Source organism: Microtus oregoni, unplaced genomic scaffold (assembly GCF_018167655.1).
Source record: "Microtus oregoni isolate MIOR12 unplaced genomic scaffold, Mior012 000072F_ref0000427, whole genome shotgun sequence".
NCBI classification, from domain to species: domain Eukaryota; kingdom Metazoa; phylum Chordata; class Mammalia; order Rodentia; family Cricetidae; genus Microtus; species Microtus oregoni.
Genome location: NW_024543979.1, coordinates 1560582 through 1580052, shown reverse-complemented (window position 1 = coordinate 1580052; position 19471 = coordinate 1560582). Strand labels below are relative to the sequence as shown.

At 42.7% G+C, this 19471-nt stretch overlaps 1 protein-coding gene and 1 non-coding gene across 6 annotated transcripts in view; both read left to right on the top strand.

The window, feature by feature from the left end:
* Positions 1–19471, top strand: part of Helq (helicase, POLQ like) — a 43334-nt gene that overhangs the window by 8503 nt on the left and 15360 nt on the right. For 2 of the 5 annotated variants that reach the window (XM_041642126.1, XM_041642125.1), the window contains exons 6-12: positions 866–963; positions 3716–3814; positions 5016–5161; positions 8249–8488; positions 11824–11965; positions 12101–12205; positions 14342–14561. In XM_041642126.1, coding sequence (XP_041498060.1) covers positions 866–963; positions 3716–3814; positions 5016–5161; positions 8249–8488; positions 11824–11965; positions 12101–12205; positions 14342–14561 — 1050 coding nt within the window. Of the gene's footprint in view, positions 1–865; positions 977–3715; positions 3815–5015; positions 5162–8248; positions 8489–11823; positions 11966–12100; positions 12206–14341; positions 14562–19471 lie in introns of those variants that run through there. The other 3 variants (XM_041642128.1, XM_041642127.1, XR_005973409.1) reach the window with 3 other exon arrangements.
* Positions 1483–1587, top strand: LOC121441017. The gene has a single exon (XR_005973411.1). It is a non-coding gene; the product is annotated as a U6 spliceosomal RNA (small nuclear RNA).

The window sequence follows — 19471 nt, the reverse complement described above, 5'->3', positions numbered from 1 at the left end:
GTCTTACAAAGTGTCCATTCGCACTGCCTGAAAGGTCTCGTTCCTTGAGCCTCAGATTATTTACTGTGACAATATACCGCTTGGCAGTCTGAAGATCAGAAACCCAGAATGGGCTAAAACTTTTTGACCGCTGTTATAACACCACAAGTGGAAGTTTTTATTGCCCTCATTTGATGGGACACAGTCAAAATGCAGGTGCACTAACAGCGTGAAAAGTCACCTTGGGTGTGAGGTGTATATGAAGCAAATAAACCATGTGGTTGGACCTAGGTCACATCAAGATTCTTCCTTATGTATATGCAAATATTCCAGAATCTGACAAGATCCCAAATCTGAAACATTTGGTCCAAACGTTTTGGTTATAGGGCACTCAGGTTGTACGCTTGGTGTGGGAAGTCCTTCTCTATATGTGTTGTTTTTATTGGTTAATGAATAAAGAAGCTGCTCTCGGCCAATGGCTTAACAGAACATAGCCATACTGGAAGAGATATATATACAGAGAGTAGGAAGAATCAGGAGATGCCATAGAGCCACCTGAGGGGAAATACACAGAGCTTTTAGCTGGAACCTTGCCAGTAGGCCACGAGCCTCATGGTAAAATATAAAATAATGGAAATGGGTTAATTCTAGATGTAAGAGCTAGTTAGCAATATGCTTAAGTGATTGGCCAAGCAGTTATTTAATTAATACAGATTTCTGTATGATTATTTTGGGTCTGAGCTTGCCAGGAATGAACAAGCGGCCTCCAACAACATGCCCTCATCTCCCTGCTCCCTGTTTCTAGACTCTCAGAATGGCAGTGAAGTGAGCTAAAATTACTTTAGGACATAAATGACACATTACTCTTAATATTTTGATTTTTTAGAAACAACTCAGATTATTGGAATGAGTGCAACGTTAAACAATGTCCAAGACCTGCAAGAGTTCCTTAAAGCCGAGTATTACACCAGTCAGTTCAGACCAGTATGTACCCAAGGTTTGCACGGTATTGGTTAATCTGTATTCCCCTTAGAAATAAGGGTGGCAGGCTGGGGTGGGCGTTGGGTGGTGATGTACACCTTTGATGCCAGCACTCAGGAGGCAGAAGCAGTCAGATCTCTGTGAACTAGGTCTTCATAGAGAAACCCTGTCTCAAACAAACAAACAAACCAAAAAACAAAACAAAACAAAAACAAGGAAAAGGAATAAAGTGAACATAGTGAGCTTTAAGGTGCACAATCCTACTCGCCAGAGCTGTGTGCTAGTAGTTTACTTACGGAGAATGTCAGCTGTGCTGCTAGGGATCTTGGCTGGAGTTCCTAATGCAGTCAGAGCACCTGGAACAGTGACTGGACAGCGGGCCCTCGATGAACATTTATTGAATGAGTTTTCCCAGAACTCATTTTATGTTTCACATCTTAGTATCTGAAGTCATCGTTTTAACTGAGTAAGGTTTTGTGAGATATGTTTGTACCTACTGTCAACGTTAAGAAATTTACCTTAGTTCCCCCTCCAGCAACACATGTATTAAAATCAGAACAGTACAGGTGATTAGCGTGGCCCCCATGCAAGGATGACACGAAAATTGGGTAAATGTTCCACAATTTTAGTCTCACAAGGCCCCACCCCAAATGAAGAACCTCTGCCAGTAATGGCTGCTGAAAGGGAGAGTCAGGGCTGGAGAGATGGCCTAGCAGTTAAGAGCACTGGATGCTCTTCCAGGGACCTGGGTTCAATTCTGTGGGACCCAGTGCCACCTTCTGGCCTCCAAAGACACTGCACACATGTGGCGCACAGACAACATGCCGACAAAACACCCCCACACATAAATAAATAAAATGAGAGGGAGGGTCAGTCTTCTCAGGGATGAGCACCCTGATGAGACCCACTCCAAGCGCTCAGCCCTAAATACTTATGCATATCAGTAACACTGAATGAACTCAGTAGGCTTTGTGTATGAACAACAATAATTGAAAAAAAAAGTCATGAGTTTGAGAAAAATGGGGAGAGAAGGAGTAGCAATTATGTAAATAGAGTACCTTTGTGTGGATTCTAAAATAATTTTTTTTAATTTAAAGAAAGAACTTACCTTAGTCAGATTTGATGGTACAGACACAGGAGGCTGAGGCAGGAGCATCTTGAGCTTTAGAGGAGCCAGAGCTACATCCTGAGCTCAGAGCTGACCTGGCCAAGAGCCCGTAAAGGAAAAAAGCTCTGAAAATATTTCCAAATGCCTAACTTTTAGGCACTTTTTAAGTAAGTTAAGAATTGAAATAATTTAATTAAAACAATTTTTTTTAATTTCTTGGTTTTGAAACAATATATATTCCAGACTGACCTTGACCTAGTTATCTAGCAAAGGATGACCTTGAACTCTTGATCCTCCTTTCTCCACCTCCCAAGTACTGTATTACAGACAACGCTGCCCTGTGTGGCCTACCTGGATTTCAATTTAATCCTAATATCAACATTCCCAAAATACTTGACTAAAGTAAGAAGTCTAATTCGTAATTACTTGAAGATACTGTGTAATGTCCACACGCTGTCTTTGCGGTATTCGTGTGGATGTCCTGTGTCTAGGTTTTTAGAAAGAAACTGTTGAGGGTCACTGAATATTATTTTGAAATTTGTTGTTTTTATATTTGTACCAAATATCAAAATTTCTGGGAAATATTTTCTGACTTTAGATGTCAAATTTAAAACCCACTTTAAAAAAAAACAGTTAAGAATGTACTCTTAAGAACTGGTAAACTGAGGCTGGGGAGATAGCCTGGTGATAAAGTGTTTGCCTTGCCAGCATAGGGACCCCAGAACCCACGCAGAAAAGCCAGGTGCGCTCACATGTCTTGTAATCCAGGAGTGTCACTGGGGTTCCATGGCCGGCCGGCCGACCTGGCCTACTTGGTAAGCTTCAGGGCAGGGAGAGACCCTATCTTAAATAAGATGGGCAGTGCCTGAGGAGCAGCACTGAGCTCTGCCTCTCATTTCATGCAGGCGCCCACATGTGTGAGCACTTACTTGAACATACATATGCATGTGCACCAGTGTGCTGGCGCACACGCGCATGCACACGTGTGTACACACACACTCACAACGCATCTTCCCACCGAAAGAAAGTGTTTGCAGACTGTTTCTGTCCTCAGCCTTTCAGCGGCATTCCAGATTGGAACTGACGGCTCACACGGAAAGTTGTAGATCTTAAGAAACAACAGAAAAAGAGAAGATGCCAGCATATGACTTCTTCCTACTTTTGTTTTTAGATATTTACTTAATTTTTATTTCTGTGTATATGTCTGAGTAAATGTCTGCCATGTGTTTGTGGGTGCCTGTGGAGACCAGAAAAGGCCTCAGACCCCTGGAGCGGGTGCCAAGAACTAAACTCGGGTCCTCGCAAGCAAACAAGCAAGACCCCTGAGCCGTCTCTCCAGCCTCTCATTCCCACTTCTTGCAGCAAATACAGAGGATCTGGTTTCCTTCGGATAGTTACTTTTATCTATACACTACTAAGTAGTATGCACTATTTAATTCAAAAGTAATTTTTCAGGGATCTTAATTCCTGTTTTTATGTAAAGGAAAACAGGTAAAGGGAAAGGAGAAAGTCAGAACGTCTAATTTGAAGCCTGTCTTCGCTATCCTCATAAAGCTGCGGCCTTTGTGTAGTGTCCTTTGTTAAAATATTTTATTAAATTCCAAACTACAAATTTTATATTAATTGTGTATTTCCTTTTAATTCAAGGTTGAGCTGAAAGAATACCTGAAAGTGAATGACACAATCTACGAGGTGGACAGCCGAGCTGAGAACGGCATGACCTTCTCACGCCTCCTTAACTACAAGGTGTGCTGGTTTGGAACCCTTCAGTCCGGGCGCCCCTCCTTTGTGCCTCGGTTCACAGGGGTCTAGCTGGTTTGTGTCTGGGGAAAGGTGTCTGGTACTTGATTTGTCATGGATAACAGAACAGCTACTGATTGAATGCAGCCTGTTTCCTCTTTGTTTGCAGTGCTGGGGATCAAGCCAGGCTCCTGTCGTGCAAAGGCACACACTCCCACTGAGCTCACCTAGTCTGGTTTTAGTTAGATCATACTGGGCTTCTCCCTTTGGCGTGTGTCTGTGAAGTTGCCCTACGCGATACTGTGTGAAAACTCTAGAACAGGACTGTGTGCTATCCTACACCAGTGTGAAAGACAATACCTTGTGCACACATCCTGTTAGTGAGCTCTTCTGTTAGTTAAGAACTAGAATACTTTTGATTCAAATGACTGCTGAATTTTTGAGGAAGTACATACTTGTTATATTGTTTGCATCTGACTAATGAACCAGTAAGATGTTTCCTGGCTTCTGAACCATGAAAATTTGGAGGCATATCCGGTAGATAAGTTATCCGTCCAGCAACAACAAAAGGATAATTTATAGTCTAACTAACACAGTGGTGTATAGAAGCAGCATGCTTGCATGCTAAGGGCTCACAGCTGGCATGAGGAGTATTTCAAAGACCTGTGTTTTTAGAATTTTGTGAGATACATTCTAAACCCGTATCTTGGTCAAAGGGTAAAGTCAAAGGGTCTAAGGAGATTTTAAATGACCAACCTTTTATTTCTTGTCCTTTGTGTTCCTGCATGGTGTTACAAATTATCATAATTCACTGCGATATTTTCACTTCTGAAAGTGCTGTGGAATGCAATTCATAATGGCAAAAGAAGTCCCTCGTGCAGCTCTGTGACAGTTGGTGGCATCAGCCTTCATTTCCCTCTGGGCGTTTTGTTCTGCTCAGGTGGAAGTGGGCACATAACAGAATTATTAATAACATGAACTGTTTTCACTTCCTTCGTTCTTAATTGTTTAACCCTCTTTTTAGACTAAATGTGCCCCCCCCCAAACCAAGTCCCTAACTAATTACCTAAGAAGAAAATTGAACACTTGATGTTTTATAGAGCTTTCATTTCTTGTTTTAATAATGAGACATAGAGAAGTTTAAAAGTCACACAGGAAAACAGATGTGCTTTTGTGACTGCAACCTGCATGGCTCCCTGTTTTGCAGTATTCTGATGCCCTGAAAAAGATGGATCCCGATCACTTGGTGGCGTTGGTGACAGAAGTTATCCCCAACTACTCCTGCCTGGTTTTCTGCCCAAGCAAGAAGAACTGTGAGAATGTAGCAGAAATGCTGTGCAAATTTCTAAGCAAGTACGTTAATTTAAACAAAAATCTCTTCTATGTTTGTCATAAATCACAGACTAAATAATACACTGTTTGTGCTGATCATGATTCTCTTCACAGAGCATGTATTGTTTTATTAGATTCTGAAGGAATTGACCTTAAAGAAAGTTTGACTGAAATTCACATTAAAGTAAAATATTCTACAGTTACAGAAGAGTGATGACCCCACCGGGTTGCAGGCAGGCTGCATGCAGCAAGGGCAGGCTAACCACTGCCATTGTTCTAATGCTGGGTCGCAGGCAGGCTGCATGCAGCAAGGGCAGGATAATCACCGCCATTGTTCTAATGCTGGGTCGCAGGCGGGCTGCATGCAGCAGGGGCAGGATAATCACCGCCATTGTTCTAATGCTGGGTCGCAGGCGGGCTGCATGCAGCAAGGGCAGGATAATCACCGCCATTGCTCCGAGGCCGGGTCGTGTCTACATCTGAACCTTCTCTTTAATAACCACTGTCCTTGTTTTCTTAACTTGTGTGGGCACTAGAAATAATTTCCTATGAATTTTAGAAATGTATTAGTTTGGCAATTTGAGCTCTTTTAGTATGAGCTCTGCTGTATCCACAGAGAAAGTGTAAGGCAGCTGTAAGTGCTGATAGTTCTGTTTCCTGCACATGTTTGCTGTGTAGTTTCTATACCTGTTTGGCCCTGGCCTGAGGCTATGTCATGACTACTGACATGAATTTTTCATCTGCTCATTCTCTATGGTCTCTCTCAATCTGACTGGCATGGACTGTCTAAATTAGGGGGTTAACATTACTGGGTAGTACAATGCTAAAATGCTTAGGGTACATTCAAGAAGTTAAATTTCAGTGATTGATAGTCTGCCTCTATAGTGATGATTTTGATTATTTAAAGGGAAAAAGGTCAGGCATGATAGCTCATGCCTTTAATCCCAGCACTCAGAAGGCAGAGGCGGGAGGACCTGTGTGAGTCTGAGTCCATCTTAGTTAGTCTACATAGTGAGTTCCAGGACAGCCAGGGCTGCATAGTGACAGACAGACAAACATGTAACAAACAAGCTCAGGGCATTGGGCTGTAGAGATGATGTCTGGTTAAGAGCACTTCCTGTTCTCCCAGAGGATTCAGCACCTATGTCCCCCATGCCTGCCTGCACTCATGCACAGGCGTGCACACACAAGCACACAAACACTAAAAAAAAATTTGTTGTTGAAGTTTCTGAAGTATTAGTGTTTAGACATTGTCTTGTCATATGATATGTTTCCATTTTCAGAGCAAAAATTTATGCTTTAAGATAAACCATCTCTGAGAACGCAAGAACAATGACAGTGGGTTTTTGATCCTACTGCACGTACTGGCTTTGGGGGAGCCTAGGCAGTTTGGATGCTCACCTTACTAGACCTGAATAGAGGTGGGCTTCCCACAGGTCAGGGAACCCTGATTGCTCTTCGAGCTGATGAGGGAGGGGGACTTGATCGGGGGAGGGGGAGGGAAACAGGAGGTGGTGGCGGGGAGGAGGCAGAAATCCTTAATAAATGAATAAAAAAAATGCAAAAAAAAAAGATAAACCATCTCCCATAAAGACATATATTGTAGAGGAAATAATTCTAGTGTCTAGAGCAGGGGTCTAACACCAGTATCCGTTCCATGGATTCATAGGAAGTGTAGGACCAAAATCCAGGAAGTCCCCAAAGCTTCTGAACTTGCCTCTAAGGTGTTATGTTTGGATAGATAGTTGACTTTCCCTTAGTTTTAATCAGGTTTCCATTGGGTTCTGTGATCCGAAGAAAGACTTGGAGAGCCGTCCTAATGGTTAGCAAAGTAAGAATTAAAAGAACCTTTTATGGGACTGGGGAGATGGCTCACAGAACCCAAGTTTGGATTCCTAGCACCCTTGTGAGCGCCAGGCATGGTGGCACCCACCTACAATCCAGTACGGAGAGACATAGGGGCCTCCCTGGAGCACACGCAGAAGACTCCCTGGAGCACACACAGGAGGTTCCCTGGAGCACAGAGCACACACAGGCGGTTCCCTGGAGCACACACAGGAGACTCCCTGAGCACACACGGGAGACTCTCTGGAGCACACACAGGAGACTCTCTGGAGCACACACAGGAGGTTCCCTGGAGCACACACACAGGTTCCCTGGAGCACACACAGGAGACTCCCTGAGTACACACAGGAGACTCTCTGGAGCACACACAGGAGACTCTCTGGAGCACATGCAGGAGGCTCCCTGGAGCACACACAGGAAACTCTCTGGAGCACACACAGGAGGTTCCCTGGAGCACACACAGGAGGTTCCCTGGAGCACACACAGGAGGTTCCCTGGAGCACACACAGGAGGTTCCCTGGAGCACACACAGGAGGTTCCCTGGAGCACACACAGGAGGTTCCCTGGAGCACACACAGGAGGTTCCCTGGAGCACAGAGCACACACAGGAGGTTCCCTGGAGCACACACAGGAGACTCCCTGAGCACACACAGGAGACTCCCTGAGCACACACAGGAGACTCTCTGGAGCACGCACACAGGTTCCCTGGAGCTCACACAGGAGACTTCCTCGAGCCCACTGGCTAGTCTTGCTGGATGGAGTCCAGGTTCAGTGAGAGATTCTGTCTAAAAACCAAGGTGAAAATGGTGAGAAGAACACAGACATCAACTCCGGCCTCCTTGTAGAGACAGTGTCTACACCCTGTCCACAGGAAAGACATTTTCTGTCCTGTACTGATAAAAGGAGTTCATAGCTAGAAGGGATGTTAGCATGGTGTATTAGAAGAAAGTGGTAAGCACTTCCTAACTGTAATTCAAGGACTCATAGTTCCTCCTTTTAAGGATTTATTTATTTTATGATTATGGGTGCTTTGCATATACACATGTGCATGCACACACACACGTGCACTGTGCACATACCTGATTCCTTCAGAGGTCACAAAAAGGTGTCAGATCCCCTGGAACTAGAGTTGCGGGTGGTTGTGAGCTGCTGTGTGGGTGCTGGGAACTGAACCTGGGTCCTCTGGAAAAGCAGTCAGTGTTCTTAACTGCTGAGCCCTCTCTCTAGTCCCAGGCTCTTATATCTAAGGGATTCTTTTTCTAGGGACTTTCTAAACCACAGAGAAAAAGAAAAGTCCGAAGTGATTAAAAACTTGAGGGACATGGGCAACGGCAAAGTGTGCCCTGTCTTGAAGCGCACCGTCCCTTTCGGAGTGGCCTATCACCACAGCGGTCTAACGAGTGATGAACGGAAGCTTCTGGAAGAGGCCTACTCCACAGGCGTGCTCTGCCTTCTCACCTGCACATCCACCCTGGCAGCGGGGGTCAATCTACCGGCTCGCAGGTAGGGTGTCACTGACACGAACACGTTCCTCCACTTGGTTTGTTTCCTTCAACATTTTAATGAAAAAGTGGATGTCCTGGTATTAGATCCCTCCCTCTTGTGCCCTCTTTCTTGTGTTTTCTGTTTGTGTCTTGATCTTGTGAGGTAGGGTCTCTGTAGCCCAGGCCTCTAACTGGAGGGAATTCTTCCACCCTCAGCTTCCTTCCTAGTGCTGGAATTAGAGGCATGACTTGGTTTGGGAAGCCAGTTTAGTGGTTAGAACCCTGCCTGACTGTAGTAATAAGGGGCGGCGGGACTGAGTCCCCAGCACCCCGGCTGCCTGGCTAGCTTATGCCCGAAATAACAACACACAAACTGTATTCATTTAATCACTGCTTGGCCCATTTCTATCTAGCCTCTTCTAGGCTAATTCTCACATATTCATTTAGCCCATTTCTAATCATCTGTGTTGCGCCCCTAGGTGCGCTTACTGGGAAGATTCTAGCCTATGTCCATCCTGGGTCGGAGCTTCATTGCGTGCGTCTGCCCAGGAGCCAGAAGCATGGCGTCTCTCTGAGGCCTCTGCTCCGCTCCCGAGAGGAGAGCTGTGGAGTCTGAGCTCACTTCCTCTTCCTCCCAGCGTTCTGTTCTGTTTACTCCTCCCACCTATCTTCGAACCAATGAGGGCCAAGCAGTTTCTTTTTATTTAACCAATGCAATGACCTTCCTCCATCACCTGACTGAATGAGGCCCTGCGTCCAGTCTGCAGGGGAGGTGCTGAATTCAATAGCTTTGTTGTTGTTTTGTTTTGTTTTTTTGAGACAGGCTTTATCTGTCCTGGAACTCAGATTCTCCTCCTCTGCTTCCTGAGTTCTGGGATTAAAGTCATATGCCACCACTGCCCAGCCTAAATGCAATAGCTTTTTTTTTTTTAATTATTTTTATTTTTTGAGACAGGTTTCTCTCTGTAATAGCCCTGGCTGTCCTGGAACTCACTTTGTAGACAAGGCTGGCCTCCAACTCACAGAGATCTGCCTGCCTCTGCCTCCTGAGTTCTGGGATTAAAGTCAAATGCCACCACTGCCCAGCCTAAATGCAATAGGTTTTTAAGGTCGGAGCCTCGGTTACTGCTTCATATATTACCAAGCTTGTAAAACTGTATAACTGACTTCTTTATAATTCATGACTGTTTGTTTTCTAGCAAATAATTTATTTTCACAAGATTTTCTTGAATGTTAAGAAGCATTCTTTTCTGCTGGTGTACTTACGGCAGGCTCAGCGTCATAGCCGCTGACTGTGCTGTCACCTATGTTCATAGTTATCTGTTTGTTTGTTTAGAGACAGGGCCACACTGTGTAGACCTGGCTCAACACAGAAATCCTCCTGCCCTTGCTTTCAAGTGCTGAGGTTAACGCCTGAGCTACCATGCAGCATGGAGCCAGCTTCTTGTTTCTGTATGGTTTTCTGGTTTTCTCCTTCCCACAGCTGTTATTTCTATTGTGGGGTAGAGGAGCATGTATGTCTCCTCATGACTGTGGAGGTCAGAGGACAGCCTTGACGAGTCAGGAGTCAGTTCTCTCCTTCCGCCATGTGGGTCAGGACCTGGGGATAGGACTCAGGTTGTCAGCCTTAGAGGCAAGGACCCTTGTCCAGGGACCAGCCCCTCCAACAGCTTCTAGGCTTTCCCGTTTGCCTAATCCTCATGGTGTGTGATTACCCTAATCAAAGTCACTACATCATTTCCTCCTAGTCCCACATCACTATCCCCCTCTTCCCCACACCTAACTGCTAAACATGCATTTATTTATTCAACCCTCACAATTTATGACTGACATTTTATGGAATTAAAAATCTATAAAGTAGGGCTGGAGAGATGGCTCAGTGGGTAAGAACATTGCCTGCTCTTCCAAAGGTCCTGAGTTCAATTCCCAGCAACCACATGGTGGCTCACAACCATCTGTAATAAGGTCTGGTGCCCTCTTCTGGCCTGCAGGAATACATGTAGATAAAATACTGTATACATAATAAATAAATAAATATTTAAAAAAAATCTATAAAGTAATTAACTAGTTTATTGTCACATCAGATAAATGAGTTTCAAAGCCAAGGTTGGAACCCAAGCAGCCTGATTGTGTGATTTCAACAGTGCCGGCTTACCTGTCTCTTAGTGAGGGCTTGGCACTTGCTGAGCGGCTCCATCTTGAGCATGGTGGTCCTCTCCATCTTAGAACTGTTGGTAGTCGCATCTGCATTTCCCCCTTTCATCTTTAATGTCTTCTCTTGTGACTCGGGCTTGACACGTGCCTCAAGCTATTGGCCCTCATCTGCATACTTCTACTCCTGTTCTACCTTCTGTGTAAAATCCAGATTTCTTGGTGGGCTGGGAGGTAGGTCAGTGTCAGCGTGCTTGCCTAACACCAAGAAAACCCTGGGTTCAAACCCCAGTACCACCTAAAACCCAGATTTTTAAGACACAGAAGTAGGAGGTGAGCCCACCTGGGAGGGGATAGGAGGCTGTGGAAGTGGATGATGTAGAATGGCGATACACTGTATACATGTCTGGAGTTGTCAGAAGATACAAAGTTAGTTTTTACTGTTCTTTTAATTATGTTCCTCTGTTATCTCTTTAGATTTTAGGTGAGTTTCCAAGTATTCTCTTGTATTGTACTTCTTGTAGCAGTCTGCTTTAATCCAGGGGCTGTGAGTCCCTCTGGGATCTTCTGTGGACATTTATTCACTGATTCTGGGTGCTCTCCTTACTTCTTTTATGTTTGTTTTCTTTAAGTGTTCATCAATCCTAACAGTCTGTTGAGACTTATAAATAAAGGTTTATGATTTATAAGCGATGACAGATTCTTCAATTCCCTTTGAAGAAGAAAGCTGACTACAGACTTGTTTATACCTAGGCAGGATTGGAACTGCTGTTTTTGTAGACTAATCCAGTTGAAATCTGCAATGCCTTACAGTTAAGATAATATCAATTCATAGATTGTGTGCCAAATCTTTCAGTTCTAGGTATAAAATCCAGAAACTATGGCGAACACTGCTATAGACTGCTGTAGACCTCACAACTCCAGAGACTTGAGTGCAAGGGATGGCTGTGGTTTGTACTAACCCGTGGCTTAAGATAAGCCACTCACTGAACTTCAACTGATTCTTTCATTAGAAAAGAAGGATGTTGTTAAATATTTAGTAAGCAGAAGATATACTCGAGAACCTAGGACATCAAAGATCTACTTAAATGCAGTTTTGTCTAAAGCTGACATGTCATTACATTTAGTTACAGATAAAGGAATTGTGTTTAAAAAGTGGTGTCATTGACACAGAGGATTCCTTTAATTTTGTGCCATCCATAGAGTCATCCTAAGAGCCCCCTACGTGGCGAGAGAATTCTTAAGGAGGAATCAGTATAAGCAGATGATTGGCAGGGCTGGCCGCGCTGGGATTGACACAGTTGGCGAGAGTATTCTTCTATTGCAAGAAAAAGACAAGCAGCAGGTAACGTCCCACCTGACCAACTTGTGCTGTTGCCCCGTCTTTCTTCCTTTTCTTTCTTGGTCATTGGCCTACCCTCACATGAAACCATCTGTTAAAAACTAACAGCGCAAACATACGCCTGCTTTACCTTTGTAGGTCCTGGAGCTGATAAATGGACCCCTGGAAAACTGCTACAGCCATCTTGTTGAGGAGCTCACCAGGGGAATCCAGACTTTGTTTCTGTCTTTAATTAGTTTGAAGGTATTTTTAAAGATCTTCTTAAATATGACAGCTATTACCTGAGATAACAGCAGTTTTTCAAAGTTCAGGCAAATTATAAAATATAAAAAAATGTTAGCTTCTAATGCAATGTGAACAGGAACAATCTGTGACATATAAAAAAAAAAATCTAGCCAGGCGGTGGTGGCGCACACCTTTAATCCCAGCACTCGGGAGACAGAGGCAGGTAGATCTCTGTGAGTTCGAGACTAGCCTAGTCTACAAGAGCTAGTTCCAGGATAGCTAGGACTGTTACACAGGGAAACTCTGTCTTGAAAAAACAAACCACAAAAACAAAAACAAATCTAAATCTGGGACTGGATAGGTGGCTCAGTGAATCAGAGCTGGCTGTTCTCCCAGAGGACCTGGGTTCAGTTCCCAGAACCCACTTGTTGACTCACAATTACCTATAACCCCATTTCCAGGGGACCCAACACCCTCACTCAGAAATATATGCAGACAAACACCAATGCAATTAAAATAAAGATAAATGAATCAGTTTTAAAAAAAATACTGTAGACGGTTAGGGTCCATAATGGTAGGGACAGGATACAGCAGGTGACAGACACGTCCGTGGAGCTGGAAGCTGAGAGCTCATATCTCAAACAAGCAGAAGACAGAGGGATTGAGTGAGAATGGATGTGGAATTTAAACCATCATAGCCCACCCCCATTGACATACTTCCTCCAGCGAGGCCCCATCCAAGCCGCACTGCCAGCTAGAGACCCCCGTATCTAAACACCTGAGGCTATGGGGAGCATCTTTTTTTTTGTTTGTTTTTTGTTTTTCGAGACAGGGTTTCTCTGTGGCTTTGGAGCCTGTCCTGGAACTAGCTCTGTAGACCAGGCTGGTCTCGAACTCACAGAGATCCGCCTGCCTCTGCCTCCCGAGTGCTGGGATTAAAGGCGTGTGCCACCATCGCCCGGCTTTATGGGGAGCATCTTATCCAAAACACCAGAGCTTAAGCCCTTTGGTGATCACAAACTGGACACAGTTCTAGGATATCTTCCGAGTGTACTAGAGCTTGATCGGATATTACCAGTGATTGTTAATAAAAGGAAGGAGAAAAGCAATACAAAAATGAATGCCCATAACATTTTTATTATCCCTTATATCAGTTTAATATAAGATGACTACTTAAATATTCCCATTGAGATATCATCAGATTTGTAAGAGAGAGCTATTGATCGATCATATCTTACTATAACATGCTGATTTTGGTGAAAATAGCTAATTAAAGTATATTCTAATTCAGAGTGAGTTTTACGACTGAATACCAAGTGAAGGGTGTTAGGGTCACTGCTGTAAGTTGTGAATGACACACAGGAGTGGAGGGACAAGGAGCCCAAGGGCAGGGCAAGGAATGCAGTGTTTGGAGCTGAAGGATGTTTCCTTGAGTAGTAGTGTGGCTGAAGAGAAGGTTCCAAAAGGGTCTGAGTGGAATGGGGAACTAGCTGGGGAAGGCAAACAACACAGCTTCGGAGGTAATGTAAAAACTGCAGCACTTGGGGGCTGGAGGACGGTGCCGAGGTTACGAGCCAGTACTGTCCTTGCAGAGGACCCATGTCTGGTTCCCAGCGCATTGGGCGATTTGTAAGCACCAGTAGCTCCAGCTCTAGGGGATCCAGCACCTCTGCCTCCACAGGCACCCGTACCCTTGCACACGGACCTCACCACACACAGGCAGCAACTAAAAATACTGAAATAGGAACCAGGTGTGGTGGTGCACACCTTTAATCCCAGCAGTCAGGATACAGAGACAGGTGAATCTCTTGAGTTCAAAACCAGCCTGTCTACATAGTAAGTTCCAGGACAGCCAAGGCTACACAGAGAAACCCTGTCTCAAAACAAAGCAAAACATATAATAGTAATAGTAATAATAATAATAGTAAAAAATAATAACAATTCTTTTTTTAAAAGTGTTATGATGAGAAATGTGTGTACCAGGTGTGAACGTGATGATGTATTTTCCCTTTGCTGTTTTCCTTGTTAATTTTAAATGATGTAGATTTTGTGTAGATTCTGTGTTAATTTTTTCTTCCAGTAGCTTTAATAATAGTGAACAATCTCATTCCTTAAACTTAGGAAAATTTCCAATGATGTCCTGAACTCTTTCAGATTGCAACAAGTCTTGGTGACTTATATCAGTTTATGAACAGTACATTTTTCGGTGTTCAGCAAAAGATTTTATTGAAAGAAAAGAGTCTCTGGGAAATAACCGTCGAGTCACTTAGCTACCTGACAGAGAAAGGCCTTCTCCGAAGAGACAGCTGCGGGGCCTCGGAGGAGGCACAGTGTTGCTTCCACATCACAAAACTGGGCCACGCTTCTTTTAAGGGTAAGTTTACCTAATCTAGGAATCCATTGGAAACAATAAAAATTATGTTGTTTTCTTTCTTTAAGTTGAATTTGTGATTTCATATTAGAAACGTTAATCGTACAAACTTTCAGCTTTCAGAAGATGAGGAAATATTTTGACTTGTAAGTAATTGCAGTGTATAGAGAAGGAGATGGCCATGTCTTCTCCCTCAGAGGCACACTACTTAAACCTGCTACTAATAGCACCTTTCTGTGTGTTTTACTTCAGTTTTCAGTATATGCTGTAAATAGGCTTAAGTTTTTGCTTTTAATTAAGTAATTTCTCTTGTTCTAGAACTTGCTCTTTGCATAATTTATAGATTATATCTGAACAAAGAATTTATTTCTTAATGAGTATATTGTAATTTACTTATTGAAAAATAATACATGTGTACTGTTTAAAAAAAAAAATCTGAGGTTAGTGAGATGACTCAGTCAGTAACGTCTTTGCTCTGCAAGCATAAAACCTGACCTGAGTTAAGATTCCCACATAAACAGCCAGGCATGGCGGCATAGGGCTTCAATCTCAGCGGTAGGGAGGCAGAGGCAGGCAGGTCCTTGGAGCTTCCGAGGAAACTGGCCCAGCCAACCAGTGAGCTCCTGACTCAGTGAGAGAGTCTGTCTTATACAGTAAGGTGGAGCATGACTGAAGAACCTCCCTTCATCCCCTGGCACACATGTGTACACACACACACATACACACACACACACACACACACACACACACACACGGAAACTATCCCAAGAAGTCAGGATTGTGTTATTAGAAGTCCCATACTCCTGTCCCATTTCCACTCCTCAGGAACTCCCACTGTTCCCAATTCAACATTTACTCTTCCAAATACATTCACCCACCACATAACACGTCAGCCTACACTGACCACATACATTGCAGTGGTCCAAAAAGATCACAACACTTAATGGTGGTGTTAGCCATCTCTTGGATGTTTATGCAAGGCAAGGGCAGCGTGTCCCTGGCAGGTGGCGCCTGACTGTATTTTTCTACATAGATACATGTATATATATGTACATTGTTTGCTTTTTAATGTAATTGTGCTTATGAAATACAGTGAAGCCAAGGCAGCACGCATTAGTCTTGTAAGAGGCTGCTTGTTCATTCCCAGCTGCTCAGCCCCGAAATAACCACACTGAAACTGTATTAATTAAATCACTGCTGGGCTATTAGCTCTAGCTTCTTACTGGCTAGCTCTTACATCTTAATTTAACCCATTTCTATTAATCTGTGTATCACCACGTGGCTGTGACTTACCGGCAAGGTTCCAGCTTGTCTGTTCCTGGCGGCAGCTACATGGCATCTCCTTGACTCTGCCCACTCTCTATATATCTCTTCCAGCCTGGCTATACTCTGCTAAGCCATTGGCTGAAAGCAGCTTCTTTATTAACCAATAAAAACAACACATATACAGAAGGACTTCCCACACCATTTCCCCTTTTCTGTTTAAATAAAAAGGAAGGTTTTAACTTTAACATAGTAAAATTACATATAACAAAATGGGTACCAAGCAAAAGTTACAGTTACAATATTTATATCTACTTTATCTTTTGTCATAACTAGGGAAAACTATAACTATAATTATATATTCTTCAACTCCATCAAAGACTCCGGAAGGATATAATATTACCTAAGTAAAGAAGAAGTGCATTGTAAGCAACTTCCAAAACTCTAGAATTGACAGAGACATCTGGCTGCCTGGACAGTCACCCAGAGTTCTTCTATATCATTGTAGCATCCATCTTCAGCCTACAGACCAGTAGTATCCCATAGAATTTTCCACAAAGCAGGGAATTTCAAGATCTGTTCTGCCTTGTAATGGCAAAGTCTATCAGTTGCTTTTTTCTACATCCTGCAAAATGTCTGGCAGACTCTTTCATGAAGCAGAAACCCCAAAGGACCATCTCACCTTTAGGCAAGTTCAGCAGTCATTTCTCTGTGGGTCCTGCATGTCCAGTTCATACAACATAACATCAGGCAGTCCAGGCAAGAGCAGTTTCTTGCCCAAGTGACTAGCAAACTCCATAAGGAGCTTCTTTGGTGCCCATCTTCCTTTTGAAGTTATTGGTGCTGCCAAGAGCAGATGTGTCTCATTGTCATGAAAAGTCTAAGTTATCAAAACATTTTAAATGCCATATTTTGAAGGTCACTGAAAGATTTGAAGAATGCCTATCTAACTGAAATATATCTCTATATATCTAGAAAACCTAACATGACTATAAGCTTGACTATTATAGATGACTAATGATTAATTTGTATTTCTTAAATATACATTACATTTTTAAATGAGCTGCACTAACACAATACCTTAATCAAGAGCAGAAATATACATATAATAAAATTGACCTTAAATTTGTATCAATAGACCAAGATCCATACCAGTGCAAAGTATCCATCTCTATAGCATATCCCCCTTTAAATGTAAACAAACATTTATAAACAATCATTTAGGAAATTTGGGTGTAGTTCTCTCCAAACTGATTCCTGCTTTTTGTTGGACGAAGTAATTTTTGGGGGTGTTTACAGTGACCTCGGGCGGGTGTTGGTCTATCAAACCACATTAATCTGGAAGGATTCCACAGGTTTTTCATCCTCTGTAGAAACAAAAGAAGCAACAAATCCTTAAACCCAAATGCTGAAGTCATGATATCTTTAAAATATCTATGCTGGTTTATCTTAGCATCCCATGCAATGAACTATCCCTCTGTACTTAGCTCCTTCACAGTCAAAAAATTCAAAGAAAACACAATAATATACATAATCCAGACTCTCTGTGTATATTCCATCTTTACATGGATTATTTTTCTTATTACTTTTTATAAAGGTTTAATATTTATTTTATTATCTTTACTCCTTTAATCTATGATTGTCTGTGCTCTTTTATATTACATTTACTGTCTCTTTACTCTTTTTTTCTCTCTCCCAAGACTACATACATTTATCCAACACTGTGACTCGTTTAGAGTTCTTTTATGTCTGAATCTGTACTATTGTGTATCTGTAATCATTTTCTGTCCTAGAGAGCTTTTAAAATTGTAAGCAGCTTGGTCATAGTGGCCCTGGATGCTGGCTCTGCCTCTCTTCCTTTCAATATGGCAGAGGTACCATTACTGCCAGCTCTGGGACTTCCAGGTAGGAGCTGTGCTCACCACTTTAACTCTGAGAATGAGCATGCAGCATATAAACCCTTTTTATCTGAATAATAGTTAAATATGCCATGCAGTGTACTGCGTGGCCTGGAAATATCTCTGTGTGTGGCAGCAGGAATCCAACATACTCTCCTCCTTTTGCATGCCTAGTAGACCTGATTTTACTGCCTGCTCAGGCAGGGAGTGCTGAGCCATGGGCATAGTCTCAGCTACTTTCCTCCTTACCCTGAGTGGGCACACAAGCACCCAGGTCCACAAATGCCATTTAAGTGCTTGGCCTCCTGAAAGAGCCAGAGCAGTTTGTGCTGCCATTTTGAAACAGCACCTTTTCTTTCCTTTTGCTACTACTGCCTAATCAGGAAGACCTCTCTTAAAGGAGCCTGTTGCCAGCAAACAGAGCCCATGGGGGGGGGGAATGCAGCTAAACTTTATTTAGTGTCTAGAATTCCTTTCCAAGCCCTCTCAGGTTTTATGTGGATTTAGCTGGCACACGTTGGAGTGCCAGTCTGTTGTAGGGAGGCTGCTTCTTTTTTCCCCGGCTGCTCAGACTCTAACTATACAGAAACTATTCATTAAATCACTGCTTGGACAATTAGCTCTAGGTTCTTTTTGGCTAACTCTTACATCTTAATTTAACCCATTTCTATTAATCTGTATATCACCACGTAGCTGTGGCTTACCTGCAAGGTTCTGGCACGTCTGTTCCCAGCAATGGCTACATGTCGTCTCCTTGACTCTGTCTTCTTTCTCCCAGCATTCAGTATAGTTTTCCCTGCCTAGTTCTATTCTGCCCTATCAACAGGCCAAGGCAGTTTTTCTTTATTCATTAACCAATAAAAGCAACATATATACAGAAGGATCTCCCACACCAAGACAGGCATTGCACATGTTAGACAGACACACTGCCTCTGAAGGCATCATCACACATGTTAGACAGACAGGCACTCTGCCTCTGAGCTACACCCCCAGCTCCCTCTTTTGTTTATGAAACTGGGTTTCACTAAGTTGACCAAACTAGCTGGTCAGCTGTAACCCAGGCAGTCCTTGAATTTGCAATCCTCCTTTCTCAGCCTTCAGGTAGCTGGGATTATATGTGGGCCTGTACTAAGACCCCAGGCTCACGTTCCTTTTATACTGTAGCCATCTGTAATAAGAACATAAAGTATTTAATCACCTTTTATTTATAAACACTTGTATTGTTATGATCTTTCTAATCATAAACAACCGCATGGTTTATAGACTGCTCATCTCAACTTACTTTGGGTCCACATTGAAATCGGGTTTTAGCTAGATTACCAAAAATTGAGTTGTTATATCAGAATTGTCTAAAAATTGGTATATAGTATTAAAATAACCTCCAAAATCATTACAAATATTTGAAGTTACTTCCCATATTTATTTAACTGCTACATAAGATTTAAGATAGGACCTGAACTCTAGTGCAGTCATAGAAGAGACCTTGGCTGAGATCCTCAGCCAACAAGAATAACAAATCTTTGTATTTGTTATTTTCAATCTTTCAAAGTGTTTGTTTTTATTTCATTACATACTAGAGGCACAAACAGACCAATATCATAGATATCTGTGTATGTTTCATATCCATTCATGTTATTTATGTAGGAATTATTCCAATTTACAAAGCTTCAATGTATTCTTGTTTATGACTCAGTTACGTTTTATTGTTTTTTTAAAATTGAACAAACTAAAACTCTAAGACATTGAATATTT